Genomic DNA, 20,720 nt, shown 5'->3' with positions numbered 1-20,720 from the left:
CAAATTAAAACAAAGTGTGAAGACTCGATTACTACTTTTGCAAACAACTATTAATGATAAACAAATATGGCTGTGCCAGGCTAGTAATCTCTACTATGAGGCCTGCTGGTGGTCAGTTTGGTCTTGGTCACACAATTCTATTTTATATAGCCCCGGCCCCCCATCACAGTCAGGAACGATAATGTGGCCCCCAGAGAAAAAAGTTTGGTGACCCCTGCTTTACATTGTTGTAGTATCAACATGTATTAGGACATTTAGCATTTACATTACTGTAAATCAGTCATGTACTGATTAACACAAATAAATGGTTGATTTGATTTCCATTAACTATAAAATACTAAAAAAAATATAATCAATCTATCCCTTGTGGAAAGGTTGCTTGGTAGCTAAAAGTAGGTCTAGCAATTATATTTCAAGTTTTTCCACACAGATCAAACACCCACAGCCTATTTATTGTAGTTTAGTTACATTGTTCCATTCATTTATTTTTTTAAGGAGAGAAAACAATAAAAAAAAAATGTGTAAAAGTTTCATTTACCATTTTGCGGAGATGGAAATTATAATTAACAGTCAAATTACAGTCAAATGTGATACCATTAAACATGTTTATTTAGATCATTATTGTTATATAGCCTATGTGTTAATGTTAACTTTGACAACTCTGATTTTAGAATATCAAACATGTTTAATTAATCAAGAACTTGTGGGTAGAAATTCAGTATTAAAATATTAGCAGTATTAATATTACTGTTTATAGTATACAGAAGTAAATAATTCACAAAAATGCTTTCAGAAACAAAAGCAAGATATAAATCTACAAGTAAAGCATTGTTTACTTTGCCCAAGCAGTAAAACAGGCCACCATCATTTAACGTTGTAACTGCTTGATGACACATGTAGGTGTTAGCATTTGTGCCTCCATTTTCTCATCCTCATCAATCAGATTCTGAATATAACATGAAGTACCCACTAATACATGGCCAGTGGTCTGCATAGTGAACAGGGTCCATCTTAGGGCTTCCCTTTTAACAGAAAACAAGAACAGTGAGACATAAGCCTTTCGTGTTTACTATCTTAGCACTTTATATGTTCATACCTTTTTAAGAGATAATTTCAGATAAGAGATCATTTAAAAGATAATAATCTACAGTTTTTTAAATACAATTTATAATTGACAATTTATCATTTTTGTCATATAGAAGCCCTCAGAAGCCATTCATTATTTTTGTCTTGTTTTCACGGGATTTTGAAAATAAAGAGGTTAAGAGTATCATTTAAAATATAAATAAATATAGAATCTATTATATGTTCATCTAAGAATATACATCATTTTAAAAAATATATTTTATTTCATTTCAATCTGTTGTACCAAAAAACTATGTTTTATGTACTGTATATGTATAGCAGCTGAATGAGTAAGAATATGCCTGGTTACTGGCGCAAACAATGACCTGCTCCTCGTCCTCCTTGATCTTGTACAGGGTCTGTGCGAGAAGGCTCACTGGGGGAAATGCATACTTGTGTAGGCCCCGCTGCCAGCTGTGCACCAGTGCATCCGTGCCGAGCGTGCCCTCGGTTAGGGAGTAATACAGGGCGCAATGGGATGAGTTGTGGGAGGCAAACAGATCTACCTGTGTGTCCCCGAACTGGTCCCAAATCAGCTGGACTGTCTGGGGATGGAGTCGCCATCTGCTGGAGATGGGCCGGAACCGTGACAGCTCATTGATCTCCCGGAATGTAAATAGCACGAAGGGACCTAAGGTGCTTCTGACTCCATAAAAGGAGGTGGCGTGCGAGTTGCGACATAAGGTGGGAGCGTAGACCACCTTGATGGTTGATGTACACTACTGTCGTGGTATTGTCTGAACGGATTAGTAGATGTTGACCCTTGAGCAATGTGTGGAACAGTGCAGGGCAAGGCGTACTGCCAGCAACTCGAGGCAATTGTCCAGGAGCCCGCGGTAACATGTCCATTGCACATGGCTCCTCAGCCCGTGGCAGAGGCATCTGTGGAGCCAACAACATGCCTGGAAACTGGAAACCGAGTCGATCTCCATACTGAGAAAAGAGATCCTTTGCATGGGGCAAAGTTTGCTCTTCTCCCAGTTGACCCGAAGGCCCAGACGGGCTAGGTGCCGGAGCACTAGATCTCTGTGTTTGCAAACCTGATCCCGAGAGTGAGCTAGTATTAGCCAGTCGTCGAGATAATTCAGGATGCGAACCCCTTGTTCGCGTAGGGGAACAAGAGCTGCCTCGAAAACCTTTGTGAAGACGCGAGGAGACAGAGCTGGCCCGAATGGGAGAACCGCATACTGATATGCCTGCCCCTTGAAAGCAAACCGAAGAAACGGTCTGTGTCGAGGTAAAATGGTGACATGAAAGTAGGCATCCTTCAGGTCTACCGCTGCAAAACAATCCTGGGGCCGAACAAATTCGAAAATGCGTTTGGCCGTGAGCATCTTGAATGGCAGTCGGTGAAGGGTGTGATTCAGGACGCGCAGGTCCAGGATCGGCCGTGACCCACCAGTTTTCTTAGGGAAAATTGAGTAGGGGCTGTAAAATCCTGACTTCATCTTAGCCGGAGGGACAGTCTCGATTGCACCCTTTGCAATCAGGGTGGCAACCTCCGCTCTCATGATCGGGGCATTGCCATGACCATCGTAAAGCAAACTCCCCTGAAGTGGGAACTGAATCGCATAGCCGAGCCTGATGGTTCGGGCGATCCAGCGGGACAGGTTGGGGAGCTCTAACCAAGCCCCCAAAAACTGATCCAGTGGAATCATCCGAATCACAGACGTCCCCCGGAGGGGCAGCGAAGCGGCGTGACCGGCCCAGGCAAGGGTGGCATAGCGGCCCTGTGGAGGGGGACGAGAGTGGTGAGATCCGGAGACGACACACACTGTCATCCGCACCCTCAGAGACAGAGGGGGACGAGAGCGGCGAGGCCCGGGGGCGTCACACACTGTCGTCTGGCTCTGTGTGCTCAGTGATGGAGTCAGTACTTTCTTTAACCACATTAGTCAGGAAAGCATGGCCGTCATCTCGAGATCTGACACGGGCAATGCTGACACTCCCATAGTAGGCAATGCAGCTGCATCATCACTTCCCGGGGACTCCTGCCCGCCTTTTGATGCCTCCTCTGGAGTGCCGAATGAAACACGCAGGGAATCTGTAGATGGACCCGCCTGAATCATCACGGCACTCGAGGGTTGCAACATTGTAGAGGGGGGCGTGGTCCGAGGACGCATCGTCGGATTGTTCCACACCTTCACCCTGTCCACCGAAGTACCACCTCTCGTGGAGGGTGTAGATCGGGGTGTGGATGAGGGGACTCTCTCTCGAGTGAAATCATTGAGTCTCTACCTTAGTGTTGCGATGGTCATGTTCCCACAGAAGGAACATGAGTCATCCACAAGTGCTGCTTTAGCGTGCTCTAAGCCCAGACACTCAAAACAGCGATTGTGCCCATCAAAGGAAGACATACAGGCACCCAGAAGAACACAGTCGAGACATCATTAAAAAGACGTGCCATATGCAGCTCTTTTAGAGAGCAAAAACTCTGCGATGCTGAGGCAACCAGAGAGAAACACACAGACAGGCAGACCACTGCTCAGATCGCAGGCAATGTGAAACTTGCTGGGTACTGCTGTCACACCAACACCGGAGAGTTTGCTCGTCTCGAAGAGATGTCCCTGAATGAAAACTCAGGATCATTTGGCTTGTGGAGTGAAGAGATTCTCTTAGCTACGAAGCGAAAACATACTGCCTTTGCATCCGCGCTCTCCTTAAATACCCACGCGGTGGGGCAGAGATATGCTATGTAAATTCCCCAGACCCATGGCATTTCATCACCATTGGCTCGTTTTATAATACTCAGAGATGATTGGCTTTCTAAGTGAAACCCCATTCTCATCATCCGACGTAACTCGGAGTGACTACGAAAGGGAACTCTGGTTATAAAAATAAATAATATGTTTTTACTTGCTACTTTTTACAGCGTAGTGAAATCCAGTGAGAAGTGTTCAAGTTTGGAGTTTCAAACCACAAACAAAATGTCTTGGTGATTTAAACTGTAGTTGTGTGAACAGTAGAATATTGTACATCATTCTAATCTTTTTTTTAATGTTTATTCGTTATACATGCAAATTGTAAAAATAGCAAATTATCTTATTGAGTGTAATCTACGGACCATCCATAAGTCATTAGGGACCCCCCATAATAATTTATTTTTTTATTATATAATCAGTAATTATATAATAATTATTGCGCGACGCTTGGTCGGGTGCTTCTCCGGTCGTTGTTTGCACTGGCTCGAATGACTACTTTTGCCAACAGCCAAATCAGCATGTCTCTTTTATATTTTTTGTTGTTATTCATTATTGCTTCTCTTCATTGTAAATCTCCTACTCATCATGTAACAGGGTCATCTGTTCATTTAATTCCCTTCTTCCCTGTAACCTCATCTGATTTAACTGTTTCTTCTAGAGATACAATTGCTTTTACGGTCACACAATGCTTAGGTTTACCTCAATTTCATATTCAGACTGCAATATCATTATTTGTCCACAAAGTTTTGAATATATTTTACAATGTCCATAACCCCATCCCTTTATTTTACTTTCCCAAGTGTACCAAAAGGCCAATTTTCTCTGCAGTAAATTCCAACTCTGCCCCCTTTTGCATGTCTATCTTGGCGAAAAACGTTGTAATTTGGAATAGATATTTCTGAGTTTTTAATAGATTTCCTGAGCCAGGATTCAGTCACAGCTAAAATGTCCGGTTTAGCTGTGTCAGAGCAGTGACTAAATCGATTTTTGGGAGAAGACTTCTAATATTAATATGAAACCAAGACTTTTACAATTACAAAAGTCATCAAATGATAATGTATGAGACAGTAGATTGTCAGCAAGGGTCAAGGGGCCTGGATTTAACTGAAAATAAACGGAAAATAATAAAATCACAGCTAATGGCAGTGAAAACCTACAGTGTTCTGTCCTTTTATCCAGGTCTGAACCCAAAAAGTTTGAGCTCTTACTTTTAAAAATATATTTCTCCAAAGATAAGTCACTTACAGTAGCTGCTTATTATAAACCACCTTCAGCCCCTAGTTGTGCTCTAGACACACTATGTGAACTGATTGCTCCATACTTATCCTCAGAGTTCTTATTGGTCGGAGATTTAAATCTAGACATGCTCAATGCTTCAACATATCTACTGTCTAAACTGGATGCTCTAAATTTCATACAGATGATTAATGAACCTACTAGATATAATTTACAATCTGTAAACAAAAGCACTTTAATTGACATAGCTCTGACTAACATGCCCTCAAAATATACTCCAGCGGTCTTCAGTCAAGACCTCAGTGATCACTGCCTCATTGCTTGTGTCCGAAACGGAGCTGTAGTTAAAAGGCCGCCCCCCATCTCTGTTAAACGCTTTTTAAAACATTTCAGTGAACAGATCTTTTTAACAGATCTCGCTCAGGTATCATGGAATGACATTGACCTGATACCACACGTGAAGGACGCTTGGTCTTTTTTTAAGGATGCTTTCATCACCATCCTGAATAAGCATGCTCATTTTAAAAAGCTCAGATTAAAAAATAGATATAGTCCTTGGTTCACGCCGTAACTGACCGCCCTCAGCAAGAGTAAAAATATTCTGTGGCAGACTGCATTAGCCTCAAATAATCCGAATGATCTGCAGCGCTTTAGGGAAACTAGAAACAAAATCCAGCTAAAACCAGTCTAGGCTGGTTGGCTGGTCTTAGCTGGTTTAAGCTGGAAGTAGCTGGTTTTAGTTGGTCACCCAGCCTGGCTTAGCTGGTCAAGCTGGTCTCCCAGCCTGGCTACCAACTTGACCAGCTAAGACCAGCCTGACCAGCTGAAAAAGTGTTCAAAACCCCTCTAAAACCAGCCTGATAAACCAACTAACCAGGCTGGGAGACCAGCCAAAACCAGCCAACCAGCCTTGGCTGGTTTTAGCTGGATTTTTCAGCAGGGCAGGCAGTCAGGGACGCTAAGACTAGATTTTATAAACACAAATACGTGTCTTGCCATTCCAATTCCAAAAAGTTCTGAGACACAGTTAGAGCCAAATCATAGCATTTGAAATGTTCCTATTTTTGTTTTGAGAGTCCCAAAAAACAGTTTAACGTGCATGCAAGGATAAAAAACACTTTATTTGTCTTATGCATTTATTTTTAACTGATTTGCTCAACAACTCCCAAATGATTCGTTCAACGATTCATTTTCCCAAACACCTCCTTTGAGTGACACGAATCTGCGGCGATTGGTCAAATGACCCAGGCAGTCAGTTGTTATTGGTAAACCGTAGGCAGAGATTGTCGGCAACAGAACGCCCATAACCAGGATTATAGCTTGTCAAGTGTTGAAAATTGTATATAGTGTTTGAACAAACGTGTCAGAAAAAGTGCACTTTCCACATGGTCCCTTACTCGCGTCTCAGTCAATAGCAAGCTTTCCCGGCGAAACTCACAATGTGGCGGTTTTGAGGGGCAGTGCTTATTATATAGAGCGAAGTCATTTTTGGCTAAGTCGTTTAGGAGGTAATTGCCATTTTTCAATGAATGCCTGGTTAATATCAAAATCAAAACTAACTTTACCCCGCTTAGAAGCTGCGCGGAGAGTACACAACACACACAACACAATATAACTACATTGTGCATGCTACAGAAAACATAACAGCAAACATTATTAATAATACTTACAGATTGTGATTCGGAAGAGGACGAACCTGATCCACTGAGCCCTCCTTCGGGAACAATTGGCTTGCGAATCCACATTTAAATTTGTTTATGTTTTTGAATGATTCGTCATTAAAATGATGAGACAATCGGGCTATACTGTTGTGGTATCGTTGCAAATATGAACTCTAACCACTGATTCTTCAAATGCTCGTCCCTGGACAATGAAAACATGTGGCTGAACTGTCTTTGCAATGTAGAACACAGCGTCTTCTCGACATGATGCTATTCAGCTGAAGTATTTGAATGTGTTCTAGACTTCAAGTTTACACTTCCGTCTGCGCGCGCAGTTGTTGGGAGCGGCCAATGAGCTAATGTTTTGTACTGTATCTACGTCACGACGAAACAGCTAATGACTCATTTCAAAAACAATTAATTTCATAGACTCAGAGTCGACTCTCACTTTTGATAGACAATAACTTTATCTACGTTGCACTTTCATATATAAATATTTGCAGGATGTTTTCATTCCCTTAGAGCTATATTCCACACTACATGAACAGTCATTTTTAAAAATCCATGATAGGTGCTCTTTAAATCAATGGAGAACAAGAACATCTCCGCCCAACTGCCTGCCACTTTAAAGCTAGGAGACACTGTCATTACCAACAAGTCCATTATAATTGAGGGCTTAAACAAGCACTTCGCTATGGGCGACCATTTGATTAATCCGGCTACCTCCACCCAACGCAACAATACAGTATTTACTGTAGCATCTGGCCACAATTCTCATTCACCAAAATCCAAACTGAAGATGTTTTGAGAGAACTACAACATCTTGATTCATACAAATCAGCTGGACTTGACTGAACCCTTTCTTCCTGAAAACGTCTGCTAAAATCATTGCCTCTCCTATTAAAAGCCTTTTTAACCTCTCTCTTGTCTCATCAGAGATACCTAAAGACTGGAAAGCTGCTGCAAATATCCCTATATTCAAAGGAGGGGACACTTCAGACCCTTCAGACCCATCTCCATCCTGTTCTGCCTATCAAAAATCTTTGAAAGTCAAATTAATAAACAGCTACTAGGTCATCTCAAGTCCCACCATATCCTGTCTGACATGCAATCTGCCTTTTGTGCTGAACATGGTTGTACCTTAGCATCACTTAAGGTTTTAAATGATATCATAACAGCTATCGATCAAAGAAAACACTGTGCTGCTGTATTTATTGACCTGGCTAAGGCTTTTGACTCTGTTATCACAGAATCCTTATTGGCAGACTCAGGGGACTTGGCCTCAAACGAGTGCCTTGCCTAGTTCTCGCATTATTTCAACCCGATCTCACGACCAAGTCGTACGAATTCGACGAATGATTAAAAAAATGGCTAATTCGTAACAATTCATACGACCTCACTCGTACGAATTAATACGATTTTGCTAAATCGTACATATTTTACGAATTGGCCAATTCGTATGAATTCGTACGAATGAGCTACCCCTTGCCCCGCCCCTAAACTTAACCATCACGTGGGTTTAGACAAATCGTACGAATTAGTACGAGTGAGGTCGTAGGAATTAGTACGAATTAGACACTTTTTAATCATGCGTCGAATTCGTACGAATTGGTCGAGAGATAGTGTTGATTATTTTTATGATAGATCTCAGTGTGTTAAGTCCGAGGGCTTGTTGTCCGGACCTCTGTCTGTCTCTACGGGGGTGCGCCAGGGTTTGATCCTTGGGCCGGCACTATTCTCCATTTATATTAACAATGTCGCTCTTGCTGCAGGCAAATCTCTCATCCAGATGCAGATGACACTGTTTTATATACATCAGGCCCTACACTGGAAATCGTGTTGGAAACCCTCCAAAAGAGTTTTGAAGATCTGCAGTTTGCTTTTCGTGACCTCCAACTGTCTTTAAACTCTGGTAAGACAAAATGCATGATTTTCAATCGGTCACAGACTGCACCTTTTTGTCCAACACACATCACCACCCTGGATGGGTCAAAGCTGGAATAATATGTGGAGAAATATAAGTACCTAGGGGTCTGGCTAGACCCCTCGCTCTCCTTCCAAGCACACATAAACCATCTCCAGTTCAAGATTAAATCAAGGATTGGGTTTCTATTTCGAAAAAAAGCCTCTTTTAATTTCTCTGCAAAACATGACCTTGTGAAAATGACCATCATCCCAATGTTAGACTTTAGTGATGTGCTGTAGTCAATAGAACTGCTTCAAGCTCTCTCCTCAAGAAACTGGATATTGTTTACCATAGTGCTATTCGTTTTGTAATCAACGCTCCAAATAACACCCATCATTGTAGCCTTTATTCACAAGTGGGATGGCCTTCACTTCACACCCGGCGCCTAAGCCACTGTTATCCAGCTATACTGCGTGTGTTCTCATTTATCATTTTAAATTTACCCTAATTGTTGTTAATTTTTGTACTTTATGTTCAGCATCTTAATTAAACCTGAACATTTTTATGTGTGATTATCTTTGAATGTTGTACACAGCGTGTGATTTTATGTTGCCTTGCACTTTTAGCCTTGTCTTGGTCAGGTCGCGGTTGCAAATGAGAACTTGCTCTCAACCGATTAACCTGGTTAAATAAAGGTAAGGTAAAAAAAAAAAAAAAAAAAGCTGAGTGAGTTCCCATACATCATCACAGATTGTTGTGTTGGTGCTCCCGCAGACACGGTATTGTAGAACGGGGCAAAACGAAACCTCACAAAGAGTGAAATCCTGAATGAAAATATGTAAGTGCTTCGATTATGTTTATATCTCCATAATAACTGATTATAGTACAATATTAGGAGTTCGAGTTCCTATATCAAAAGTTGCATTAAATAGATACCAACTGTAATCATTAGAAGAGCACTATGTGTATGTGTATGAAGCCAAATGATCTGCCAGCTAACAGCAGACCTAGTAGCTAGACTATTCAAAGACAACTTAACAACCTAATTGTGTTATTCCTAAGTAATATATATATATATATATATATATATATATATATATATATATATATATATATATATATATATATATATATATATTCATTTTGAAGACTAAAAGGCAAATAAATAAAATATGTGCCTGGTCACCTAACATGTTGATTTTTAATAATCCATTTGGAATACTACTGGATTATTGTAATTTTAATGGCTTTTAATCATGTTATAATATCTTATAATCTCAATAAGTTTTTTTTTTAAACGTGTCCCTAAAAAATTTAGTTCAGGTTATGGATTCACTACTTTGATACAAAGTAAACATCTAATGTAGCCTACAGTCTTTGCAGACATCATTATTATTCAATGCAGCGTCATCAATTTGCATCATTGCAATTTATTTTTTAAAGAATACTTAAAAGAATACTACAGTTCTAACTACTATGTCACAGTCATTAATATAATATTTATTGATCTCAAGAAAACATTGTTTTTGTTATTGTTTATATAGTAAGAGATTTAGACTTGTAAATGACTTAATGACTTATTTTGTGATTTTGAGAAAACAAGACAAAAAGTAATAAAAATGGCCTGTGTCGACTTACATACTTTAATTGTTGTTTCTTTCTCTTACTTTCTCAACGTATGGACATGCATGCACACACAAACTTACCTTAGGATCATTTTTGCCTTATAGCACTGCAAATCATACGAAACAGAGTACATTCCATACAAGGTTGCCTGTACATTTAAGCATCCAATAAAATCCTTTGGATGGTTTTTGTAAAGATCCAAGGTCAGTTTGGCTACATCCTTCCTCGTCTGTTTCCAGCCAAATCCAGGATCACTCTTGGTTGTATTTTTCTGTGCAGTAATGATCAGGAAACAAAAACAAGATTTCACTTAAATGTGTTATCAGGTATTCAGTCAAAAACTCAAAATGTTGGAAAAGGATAGATGAGGAAAAGGGTGATGTGTGCAGGATATAATGATGAAAGCACTAAAAAGTGTAATTTCCTTTTATATGCTCTACGTATGGAAGCATATGTGACCCTGGATCACAAAACCAGTCACAAGAAGCGGGTATATTTGTGGCAATAGCCAACAATACATTGTAAAGAGCACCTTGTGTCCTAACTGTACACATTTCCTTGTGGTTATGCATTATACTCCTGTGTATGATGTAGATAATATAACATTGTGAATATGTGCTTTAATAAAAAAATATTTGAAAATTGTTGATTTTCCTTTTATGCCAAAAATCATTAGGATATTAAGTAAAGATCATGTTCCATGAATATATTTTGTAAATTTCCTACCGTAAATATATAAAACATTTATTTTTATGAGTGAATGCAGCACAATCGTGAACATAAATGGACAACTTTAAAGGTAACTTTAATAGTTGTATCTCTGCCAAATATTGTCCATCGTAAAAAAAAAAAAAACATACATCAATTGAAAGCTTATTTATTCAGTATAAATCTGTACAAACAAATGAGCAGTCATAGGCAAGCACAACATCTAAGATTAAATAACACAACTGGCAGCCCAAAAGTTGCCTGATGTTAGTGTAAATGTCATAAAACAGGAGTTGAGACAAAGATTAAATTAAAAGGTCTTTATCTACAGATAGTTTAGATCGTTCAGGATCATCAAGCAGGTAAGTGATGAATAAGCAGTTCAATAATAATAATAATAATAATAATAATTTGGTGCTTTTCCACTGCATGGTACGGCTCGGCACGGCGTGGCACGGCTCGGCTTGGCTCGCTTTAGCTCTGTTTGCTTTTCCACAGCAGTTTAGTACCAATTCAAAGTGGGTGGTATTATAGCCTGATCATTATAGTTGTTGAAAAACAAGGTTATTATTTTATTTTTTGTTGTTAAAAAATTGTGCAAACAAATAATACTGTGATGGCTGTTGCTGACTATTTAAATCCAGTGGATTTGGTGTTTCATGTTGCAAATCCAATGATGCTGTTAGTGACAATTCTCACTGACCGATCAGTAATCTGTAGTGTTTTCACATCACATTTTAGTATCAGTACGGCATTACTTGGAACCTTAAAAGAGGTGGTACCATTTAAAGCGACCCGTACCATAAAGTGGAAAAGCGCCACAAAGTGAGCCGTACCGTACCATGCAGTGTAAAAGCGCCAAAGCAAGCTGTACTAAACCGTACCATCCAGTGGAAAGTGCCATTTGTTCCCTTTCATAGGTTCTCTCGACACTGCGAGACCGTCACTATAGGAAAACCTTTGGTGTGAGGAATGTTTGAAGCCCTTTTACCATCACGCCAATATAGTGCCAAAGTTATAATGTCACTTTGTAGGTCAACTCGGAAGTTAGCGGTGCATGGGTTCCCTCGATTGAAAAGCTATGCATTTTCCCCATAGACTTTCAGAAAATCGCAAAAAATAAGATCTATAATAGGAAGAATAAGAATAAATACTGAGCCCTCTGCCTTTGTCAGCAGGTCCCTCCTGAGGGGAATCTCCCACGGAGAGCCATCTAGGAGGAATATAATGCTGAAAACCATACTCGGGCCAGCCACATCGTGGCTACCAGCAGTAGACTGATCCTGTCACGACGGACCCTCCCTAGAACTCCCGGGAGCAGAGCGATCAGGGGAAATGCATACAGATGCAGCCTCAGCCACGTCTGCCCACATCCAACCCCAATGGTAGAACCACAGTGGACAGTGGGTCGTCTCTCGAGATGCGTATAGATCCACTTCCACTGGGCCAAACCTCTGAGACATTGGCTCCACCACATTGGGGTGAAGTCTTCCCCTGTCTCCCCTGTCTCGACAGGATGTCTGCTCCCTGATTTTGACTCCCTGAGATGTAGGTTGTGCTCAGAGACAGCAGTTTCCCCTGGGACCACAGGAGGATCTGATGTGCCAGTCTGCATAGAAGGCGAGACCTCAGACCCTCCTGATTGTTTATATAGGCCATTACCGACATGTTGTCTGACCTCACAAGGACATGAAGACCTTTGAGGTCTGACAGGAAGCTCCTCAGAGCTCGGAACACCGCCAACATCTCCAGGCAGTTTATGTGCCAGGATGAATGATTGTCCTGCCATAGGGCCTGTCATAAAGCGGCCATCCATGACCGCGCCCCAGCCCGTGATGTGCGAAGGGAGAGAGCTAGGCTGAATGGAAGGACTCGATATTGGTACGCTTCGTCCCCAAAAAGCGAACCTCAGTCAGGAACTTCCTCTGAGATGGAAGGATGGATATGTGGAAGTTTGCGTCCTTTAGACCTATTGTGACAAACCAATCCTCACAATGATGGGAATAGTGAGCATCTTAAACCTGAATCTCCTCAGAGAACGATTCAAGTCTATTGTCGGACGCAACCCCCCATCCTTTTTGGGAAATGAAAGCTTTAGCTTAAGTTTTTTCAGGAAGACTCAATCAGCGCGTCATGTATTACCTCCCTCCTATCCAATCAGGTGTTAACATTCACAGTATAAAAGATTGGTACTTAAACTTGTCTGAGTTTGCAGATGCTGTCGCTGCCATTCACCTCCATCCACTTCCATGCACCTCCACCAAGATGGTACCTTCCCCTCCATCCTCCCCATCACCACCAACAGGATGGTCCCTTCCTTACCTCCAGGGGGGTCGGCTGCGCCCCCGCCTTCATCTCAGGCGGGACATGCAGATTTGGCTAACCTCGCTTTGCTCGCTAAGGACGGGGCCTACGCCAAAGAACTCAAATTTATGTTTGCTGAGCTGTCAATAAATGTATACTGCTATTCAATTTATCTCCCGAGTCTTTCTGGTAAAGAACTATAAAGTGGTGGCTGTAAAACCCGGACTCCCTCTCCATTGGAGGAATACGCTCTATAGCCTTCTTTGCTTTTACTTCCTGTTCCAATACCCGACCCTGCACTGGGTCGACTACAGTCCAGACCACCCTGTTGAATCTTGGTGGTGGGAAACCGAACTGCACCTGTACCCATTTTGAATGGTGCGCAGGGCCCAAGGAGAAATATTCGTCAGATTTTTCCATGCATCGACATATTTTATCAAGGGAACCAGGCTCTCGAGCCTGGCTTCGGGTATTAATCGGGATTTGTTCTCGACCCCCTGAATTGGATTTCCAGCAGGGCTAGACCGAAAACGATTCTCGATGGGCAGACACGAATGCTGCCTAGCCGCAAGCGAGCCTGTGGGGTAGACAGTGCAGCCTGCATTTGCTGGAAACCGATGCGTCTCGAAACGTGTTTAACGGTGGAAGAGGAACATCGATTTCCTGCGGACTCCGCGAAGGAGACGACATTGGTCGCTCCACCACGGGTGGGGCCGCCCGCAGAGGGACCTAGGCTGGCTAGGACCTCTTTGAGAAAGCCTTCTTAGCCTGTTTAGGCTGAGGCTTCACCTGAGAGTGCCGTTTATGCTCCCTAGCTCCTTGAGGAGGGGCACTAGAAGCGTTACTCTCTTTCACCAAGCAATACTGTTTTAATATTATTTACAGTTCTTGTAATCTACACGCTGCCTCTGCAAATGCAAGAATTGAGTCGCAACAATATATTTAGCTTTCATCCCTCAAGAAGAAAGTCAACAGGTGCAAGGCTGAAACATCCGACAGCGCATGGTTTATGTAGGCCTATGCGTCGAGATATTTCTCATTGAACACTGCCAGCACCCTCAGGAGCTGACTGTGAATGCCTCGCACAAAACAGTATTATTTCCCAGATTGTGTGTCCCTATTATTGTAGACTCACGCTGCCTCAGCAAAAGCGAGATTCGAGTCATTCACAATATATTTGGCTTTCATCTATTGAAACACCCGAACTCGGCTGTGTGTGCGTCGAGATATTTCTCAATGAACACAGCCAGCACTCTAAGGAGCCGATAGTGCATGCCTTGCACCCACACAGAATCTTTATTGAAGAGTAGACCGAATCTACGCGCTGCCACGACAAACGCAAGATCCGAGTCACTATAGATTCTTTATTGCAATGCAGACCTTAAATCTACGTGCTGTCTCAGCCAAGACCAATCATATCAACATTGCCATATCCATTACCATGCCAAACACTCTGAGAGTTGTCATAACAGAAATAAATGTAAGAATACAAACAATATATACAAACGATAACAACATTCATCACTACTATATTTGTGTTGATTTTATTTTTTATTTGTTAAAGTGGTACTTTTCAAAGGCAGCAATTTACCTGTCCTCAACTCTGTATACCTACTCTTTAATCTTAATTTTTTAACTGGTGTAGAATCACAAAGATAATTCCCAAAATACCATACATTTTTATTCATCCATATCTTATCTGAAATTCAACATGAACCCAGGGTCTCTTAATCTGATCATGAAGAGCATGCACTAAATGTAGAAGAATCACATAACTGAGATGTTGACTATGTAGAGCATTCCATATTGATCACTTTAAGGTACTGACATACTGTGACTTTTGAATGGGTTTCTTAGAAGGCAGGAAGGGACAAGGTATCTAACTATTTGTTTTGAGCAGAGCCACCGGATATGTAAAAAAAACAACGCATTCTCACCCCAAGGCGTCACCTTTGACCATGCTTCAATATTTGACGTTTTAGGCGCCCTTTAGCGTCACTTACATGACGCGATCCTACGGCGTCATCTAACTGACGCTAAAGGAAAGCGTCAGTTAGAGGACGCGGTTAGGTTTAGGTGTGGGGTGGGGGTAGGGTACACGTGATCCTAGGGCGTCATCTAACTGACGCTAAAGGGCGCCTAAAGCGTCAGATATTGAAGCATGTCCAAATGCTTCCCAAGGCGTCAGTTAAGTGACGCCTTGGGGGTGAGAATGGGCTGAAAAAAAAAAACACCCTGTGGTGAAAATTAAGTGTTTTTTATGTTGTTTTTATGCCTATGTGGTGTTTTTAATATGCTTTAAGACAAACCATGTGCAAATTCAAAAGTCAACACAATTGCTGAGTATTTTCTCCTTAAAACTGCAGTGAACCAAAGACAGTCTCAAAAATGTGGTTTCACATCGCCATTGTTTCTTAGGTCAGAAACTACCTTGTAATCAATCATGCCAATGTGCGAGCGGGCTTTATCATCATTACTATGCCAGGGAAGGCTCAAGTAATCCCCGTAGCCAATATTTTTTCTGTTGATATGAAAAATCTGATACTTTTAGCTATAGTGGGTGAATCTTTATGATTTATATTACGATGTTATGATGTACTATAAGCCTTTCTCCAATAATGTTCTAAGTTGTTCAAAGCACTTGTAAGGATTCTGATTTTCAGAAGGCAACTGTCCGACTTTGAGATGGCGAATGGGAACATTTTATGTTTACTAGCTTAGTCAAGCAAAAGGCTAATTAAATTAATTAACGTTATATGTCTGACATTGTAGAGAGTGATACATAAAACACATAACCATTTTGATACATCGACTTATAAACTAGCCTAAGTGAGTGGAGGTGGGGCTCGTTTCATATTCATGCTTTTTTTCATCCTCTGCAGGAGAGAAATGACAAGAAAAACAGCTTGACATAACTTAAGATATGCTTTGAGGTGTCCCTTCCAATCCAGTCTTCTCACTTACTCTTTCTACTTTCTTCTGACCCGGTAGGTGTCTCTGAAAAAGAAAACAAGAATGTGTCCTTCATGTGTGTTAACAACTATGCTATAGTTACTACTTCCACATGGTTCACACTTAGATAATCAATCTAAAATCTTTGTCTGTGTCTGCAAACTCACATTTATTTCTTTGGGCCTTTAGTAATTCAAAACTAAGCAAGTAAACTAAGTAAAGTAAATTATATAGCATCATGTCTGTGAAGTGTAATGCAAAATGTCATGAATGTGGGGTCATTGCAATGGAGATTTTGAATGTGAGCAAGCAGATGAAAAAGTGTAAGCAAAAGTGGTTTGGTAAAGTGGGTAATGTACATGATATAAAATTGTAAAATGGAAGACTTGGTAGGCACATCGGCATCCATGTGCAGAGTTTAATAAAGGGCAGACAGGAGTCTTACAACAGGTGAGAATTCAATCCAGTGAACCAGTCCAACCAGGCAACCAAATCCAAATCAAAAGGCAAAGAGAATAACACAAGGACAGCGATGTAATACACAGAAATTCCACAGGTAGTATAAATGCTCAGTAATGCACTCGATAGATACAAGACTTCGCAAAGCCAGTGGGGGACTTTGGGGCGTATTACAAAAACTGTATAAATTCGTATTACAGAAGTAAATCTTAAAGGCATAGTTCATCCAAAAATGAAAACTAGCCAATGATTTCCTCACCCTGAAGCCATCCTAGGTGTATATGACATTCTCTTTTTTCAGACGAATACAATCAGTTATATTTGCCTTATAATGTGTGAGACAATAGGTATATTATTTTGGAAATCCTTCAAACCATATCCTTCTGTGATAGAAGTCCTCAAAAAGGCTCTTGGTTAATAAAGGCCTTCTGAAGCGAAGCGATGCATTTGTGTAAGAAAAATAACCATATTTAAAAGTTTATCCGCTAAAATAACTAGCTTCTAGCAGACAATCTTACGGAAGTCGACTTGCGGCAAAAGAGTAACCCAATCATATTTAAAACTTTATCGACTAAAATAACTAGCTTCCGGCAGACGACCGTACGGAAGTCGACTTGTGCCAAAAGAGTAACCCTTGAAAACCCTTACACGAACGCATCGCTTCACTTCAGAAGGCCTTTATTAACCTAAAGGGTGAACTATACCTTTAAGTTGATTTAGGATTCTTATCCTATCTTACAAAATTTCATCCTATCTTTTTTAGGGAATTTTAAGTCCCTTCATCAAGTTCGGTATTCAATTCTCAGGTCTGTTACCAAGCAACCAATGACACGCAAACAGCTGCTGTGAAGTAAAACGGAAAATTCTAGAGATTAAAAATGGAGAAACAAAATAGGGTAGCGTGGGGCACAACCTAACGCGGGATAAATGTAACACGGACATTTTATATAGTTAGTCAGGATCAAGCTGGTTGTGTTTCTGCTATTTTTCTCTCTCTGCCCAAAAGACGCTCTCCCGTTAATTTGTGGAAAGTTTTGATAAGATTTTGTTTAGATACTAGACAAAGAGTGTTTTGACACCATGCAAGTAAATTTTTTCGTTTTTTTTTTCCGTTTCTTAGTTGAGTGTACGGTGGCCGAGAGAGCTCACCGCGCTGCAACCTGATGAAGACGAATGCAAATTCAAAAAAACGTGTGCAACTATAAAAACGCATTCAAATACAAAAATACATCCGCAAATTAAGAAAAACATCTTCATCAGTTCCACAACACACTTGTGCTCCAAGTACTCACAACACAACCAAATACAGAAATGCGCTGCAAACGTTCACAACACCACCAAATACAGAAACGCGCTGCAAATAACACGGTCCACAACGGAAATGTTTTCGGGGAACCAAATAAGTGACGGACCCGACTAGAACCACGGGACGTGCTTAGAGCAAAAAAAACCTTTATTGACAAGAAGTCAAGGCATGTATTTTTTTTTTTTATAAATAAACTATACAAATAAACTATACTATTAAAGTAATATTGTATATATAAATAATATTATAATATTATATATATATACATATATATATATATATATATATATATATATATATATATATATATTTAGTTCGTTTATACTCCTTGGAGTCCTTGCTTACTCAAAATTCTACTTTATTTAATTTCTTTTGACTTTTCCCCCGCAAAACACCGAGATTCAAATTATTATGACATACAACTTGTGTACGATATACAACATGTGTTAACAATATGTTCAATGTCATCACAATACAAATGAGAAAAGAACAATGATCTGAAAACTAAACTAAATAAATAAAAAAAGATCTAGAAGAACATGAAGGCAAGATATTAATCTATGCATCAGTTACATTACAAATAGTTTCATTTTATGTTTAAAGAAGTTTCCTAAAAATGTTAGGTAATGTATGGCACTGACATACAGATATGTAAAACGGATATTTTAACAGATTTTTATAAAGTAAAAATAAAAAATGAATAATTTATTTGCAACCGTTATGTTAATCATTATATTTCTGTCGTCAGAACAGCTATACAGCTGATGGACAAAGTGCTGCGTTGTTACGTTGTCTGTTGTTGCTCCCTTCATCAAGTTCCAAACGGCTACATAAATGACACACTAGGTGTCATGCTCACGTCTGCCCTTTGAAGGGAGTAGGGCATAGGGAAGCTCACGAGCAATAAGCAAGTCCCAGTCGGGTCCGTCACTTATTTGGTTTCCCGGAAACATTTCCGTTGTGGATCGTGTTATTTGCAGCGCGTTTCTGTATTTGGTGGTGTTGTGAACGTTTGCAGCGCGTTTCTGTATTTGGTTGTGTTGTGAGTACTTGGAGCACAGGTGTGTTGTGGAACTGATGAAGATGTTTTTCTTAATTTGCGGATGTATTTTTGTATTTGAATGCGTTTTTATAGTTGCACACGTTTTTTTGAATTTGCATTCGTCTTCATCAGGTTGCAGCGCGGTGAGCTCTCTCGGCCACCGTATGAGTGTGTACGTCACCAAATCTAACTTCATATTACCTTAATCACTATCTTGTTGGCTAAAACATAGCACCGTACGTCACCAAATCTAACTTCATATTACCTTAATCACTGTCTTGTTGGCTAAAACATAGTAACGTTTTGAAACATGTCAGCAACTCCTAGCAACTGTTAGCTAAGCTTAAAATATGTTTTACACAGCAGGGTTAGTTGTAGCACAGTGTTACGACTAAGCCGCCAAGTGTGCAATGACAATCAAATGAAAACAGGGAACCACACAACTTTTCAGGTTTGAGTATTTATTTAATATTTGTGTATATTTTTTATTTATGGCTTTCACACACGTTGGAATTTTCTTTTTTTTTACAATTTTGTTAACTATGCATTGATCACTTGTTTATTAAAAATATTGCCTGTTTTAAATGCAATAAACCCTTTAAAATGTGATTTTAAGCTTGTTCCCTTTCGTAGTCACTCCGAGTTACGTCGGATGACGGAGAATGGGGGTTTCACCTAGAAAGCCAATCCTCTTCGAGTATTAAAAAACATGCCAATGGAATTTGCATAGCGTATCCCCGCCTCACCTCGTGAGTATAAAAGGAGGAAGCGGACGCAACCGCAGTATGTTTTCGCTTCAGACCCAAGAGAACTTCTTCACTCCACAAGCCACACAATCTGAGTTTACTACTGTGACTCACCTCTTCAAGACGAGCGAACTCTCTGGTGTTGGTGTGACGGCGTTATCCAGCGAGTTTCACATTGCCTGCGATCTGAGCAGTGGTCTGCCAGTATGTGTGTCTCTCCCTGGTCGCTTCAGCATCTGCGGAGTTTTCTCCTCTCACTAAAAGAGTGTGCATGTGGTCTTTTTAAAGACGCGTCTTTTTAAAGATGATCTGCCCGTGTATTTCTGAGTGCGGTATTCTGATAGATTCAGCTGATGGGCGCGAGCGCTGTTTGACGTGTTTGGGCTTTGATCACGCTCAGACAGCGCTCGTGGGTGTGTCACGTTCTCTCAGTGGGAATGTGGCGATCGCAATGTATAACGGTCGAGACTCAATGAGCTCAATAGAGTGAGCTCATTGAGTCCCCTTATCCACAACCCAAACTATTTTCTCCACGTGAGATAATACTTCGACAGGTGGCCAGGGTGATCTAAGACGTCAGGTCTGGAACTAAACCGACGAAAATTCCTTGGTCCACACCCCGTCTTTCACGTTGCAACCCACGTGGTCCCGAGTGAGTTTGCGGCTGACAAAAAAATGTTAAAAATGTAAATAAAAGGGCCCGCATTCTCATTCGGTCCTCCAGTTGATGAAATCATGTTTATCGCCGCATCACAAGGTGAGCTGGAGTTCTCTGGAGTTGGCTTATCTGTGCTGCTGTCCTCGGATGTGCTAGCATAGCGAGTTAGATTCAGAGTTCAAAGCTATGCTTCCCGGGCTGCCACGAGTGTTGGGTTTGTGTGGAAAATTCTGCCATGTCCCGAGCACTTTAGGCTGATGATTGGTTTTTGGGGGTGGTGAACCCAAAT

The 20,720-nt window shown here is 40.7% G+C and overlaps 1 protein-coding gene across 3 annotated transcripts in view; it reads right to left on the bottom strand.

Moving 5' to 3' along the window:
- Nucleotides 1-586: 586 nt before the first annotated feature.
- The window catches only part of cidec (cell death inducing DFFA like effector c), a 30,754-nt gene continuing 10,620 nt past the window's right edge, over nucleotides 587-20,720 (bottom strand). For 2 of the 3 annotated variants that reach the window (XM_089133957.1, XM_089133955.1), the window contains 3 exons: nucleotides 16,233-16,265; nucleotides 10,337-10,527; nucleotides 587-1,022 (listed from right to left, as the gene is read on the bottom strand). In XM_089133957.1, coding sequence (XP_088990083.1) covers nucleotides 869-1,022; nucleotides 10,337-10,527; nucleotides 16,233-16,265 — 378 coding nt within the window. In that variant the 3' untranslated portion in view covers nucleotides 587-868. The remainder of the gene's footprint in view (nucleotides 1,023-10,336; nucleotides 10,528-16,232; nucleotides 16,266-20,720) is intronic. The other variant, XM_089133956.1, reaches the window with a different exon arrangement.

This window comes from Pimephales promelas, chromosome 8, assembly GCF_988280905.1.
Source record: "Pimephales promelas chromosome 8, fPimPro1.hap1.1, whole genome shotgun sequence".
In the NCBI taxonomy this organism is placed as follows: Eukaryota; Metazoa; Chordata; class Actinopteri; order Cypriniformes; family Leuciscidae; genus Pimephales; species Pimephales promelas.
This window is presented reverse-complemented; position numbering and strand designations above follow the sequence as displayed.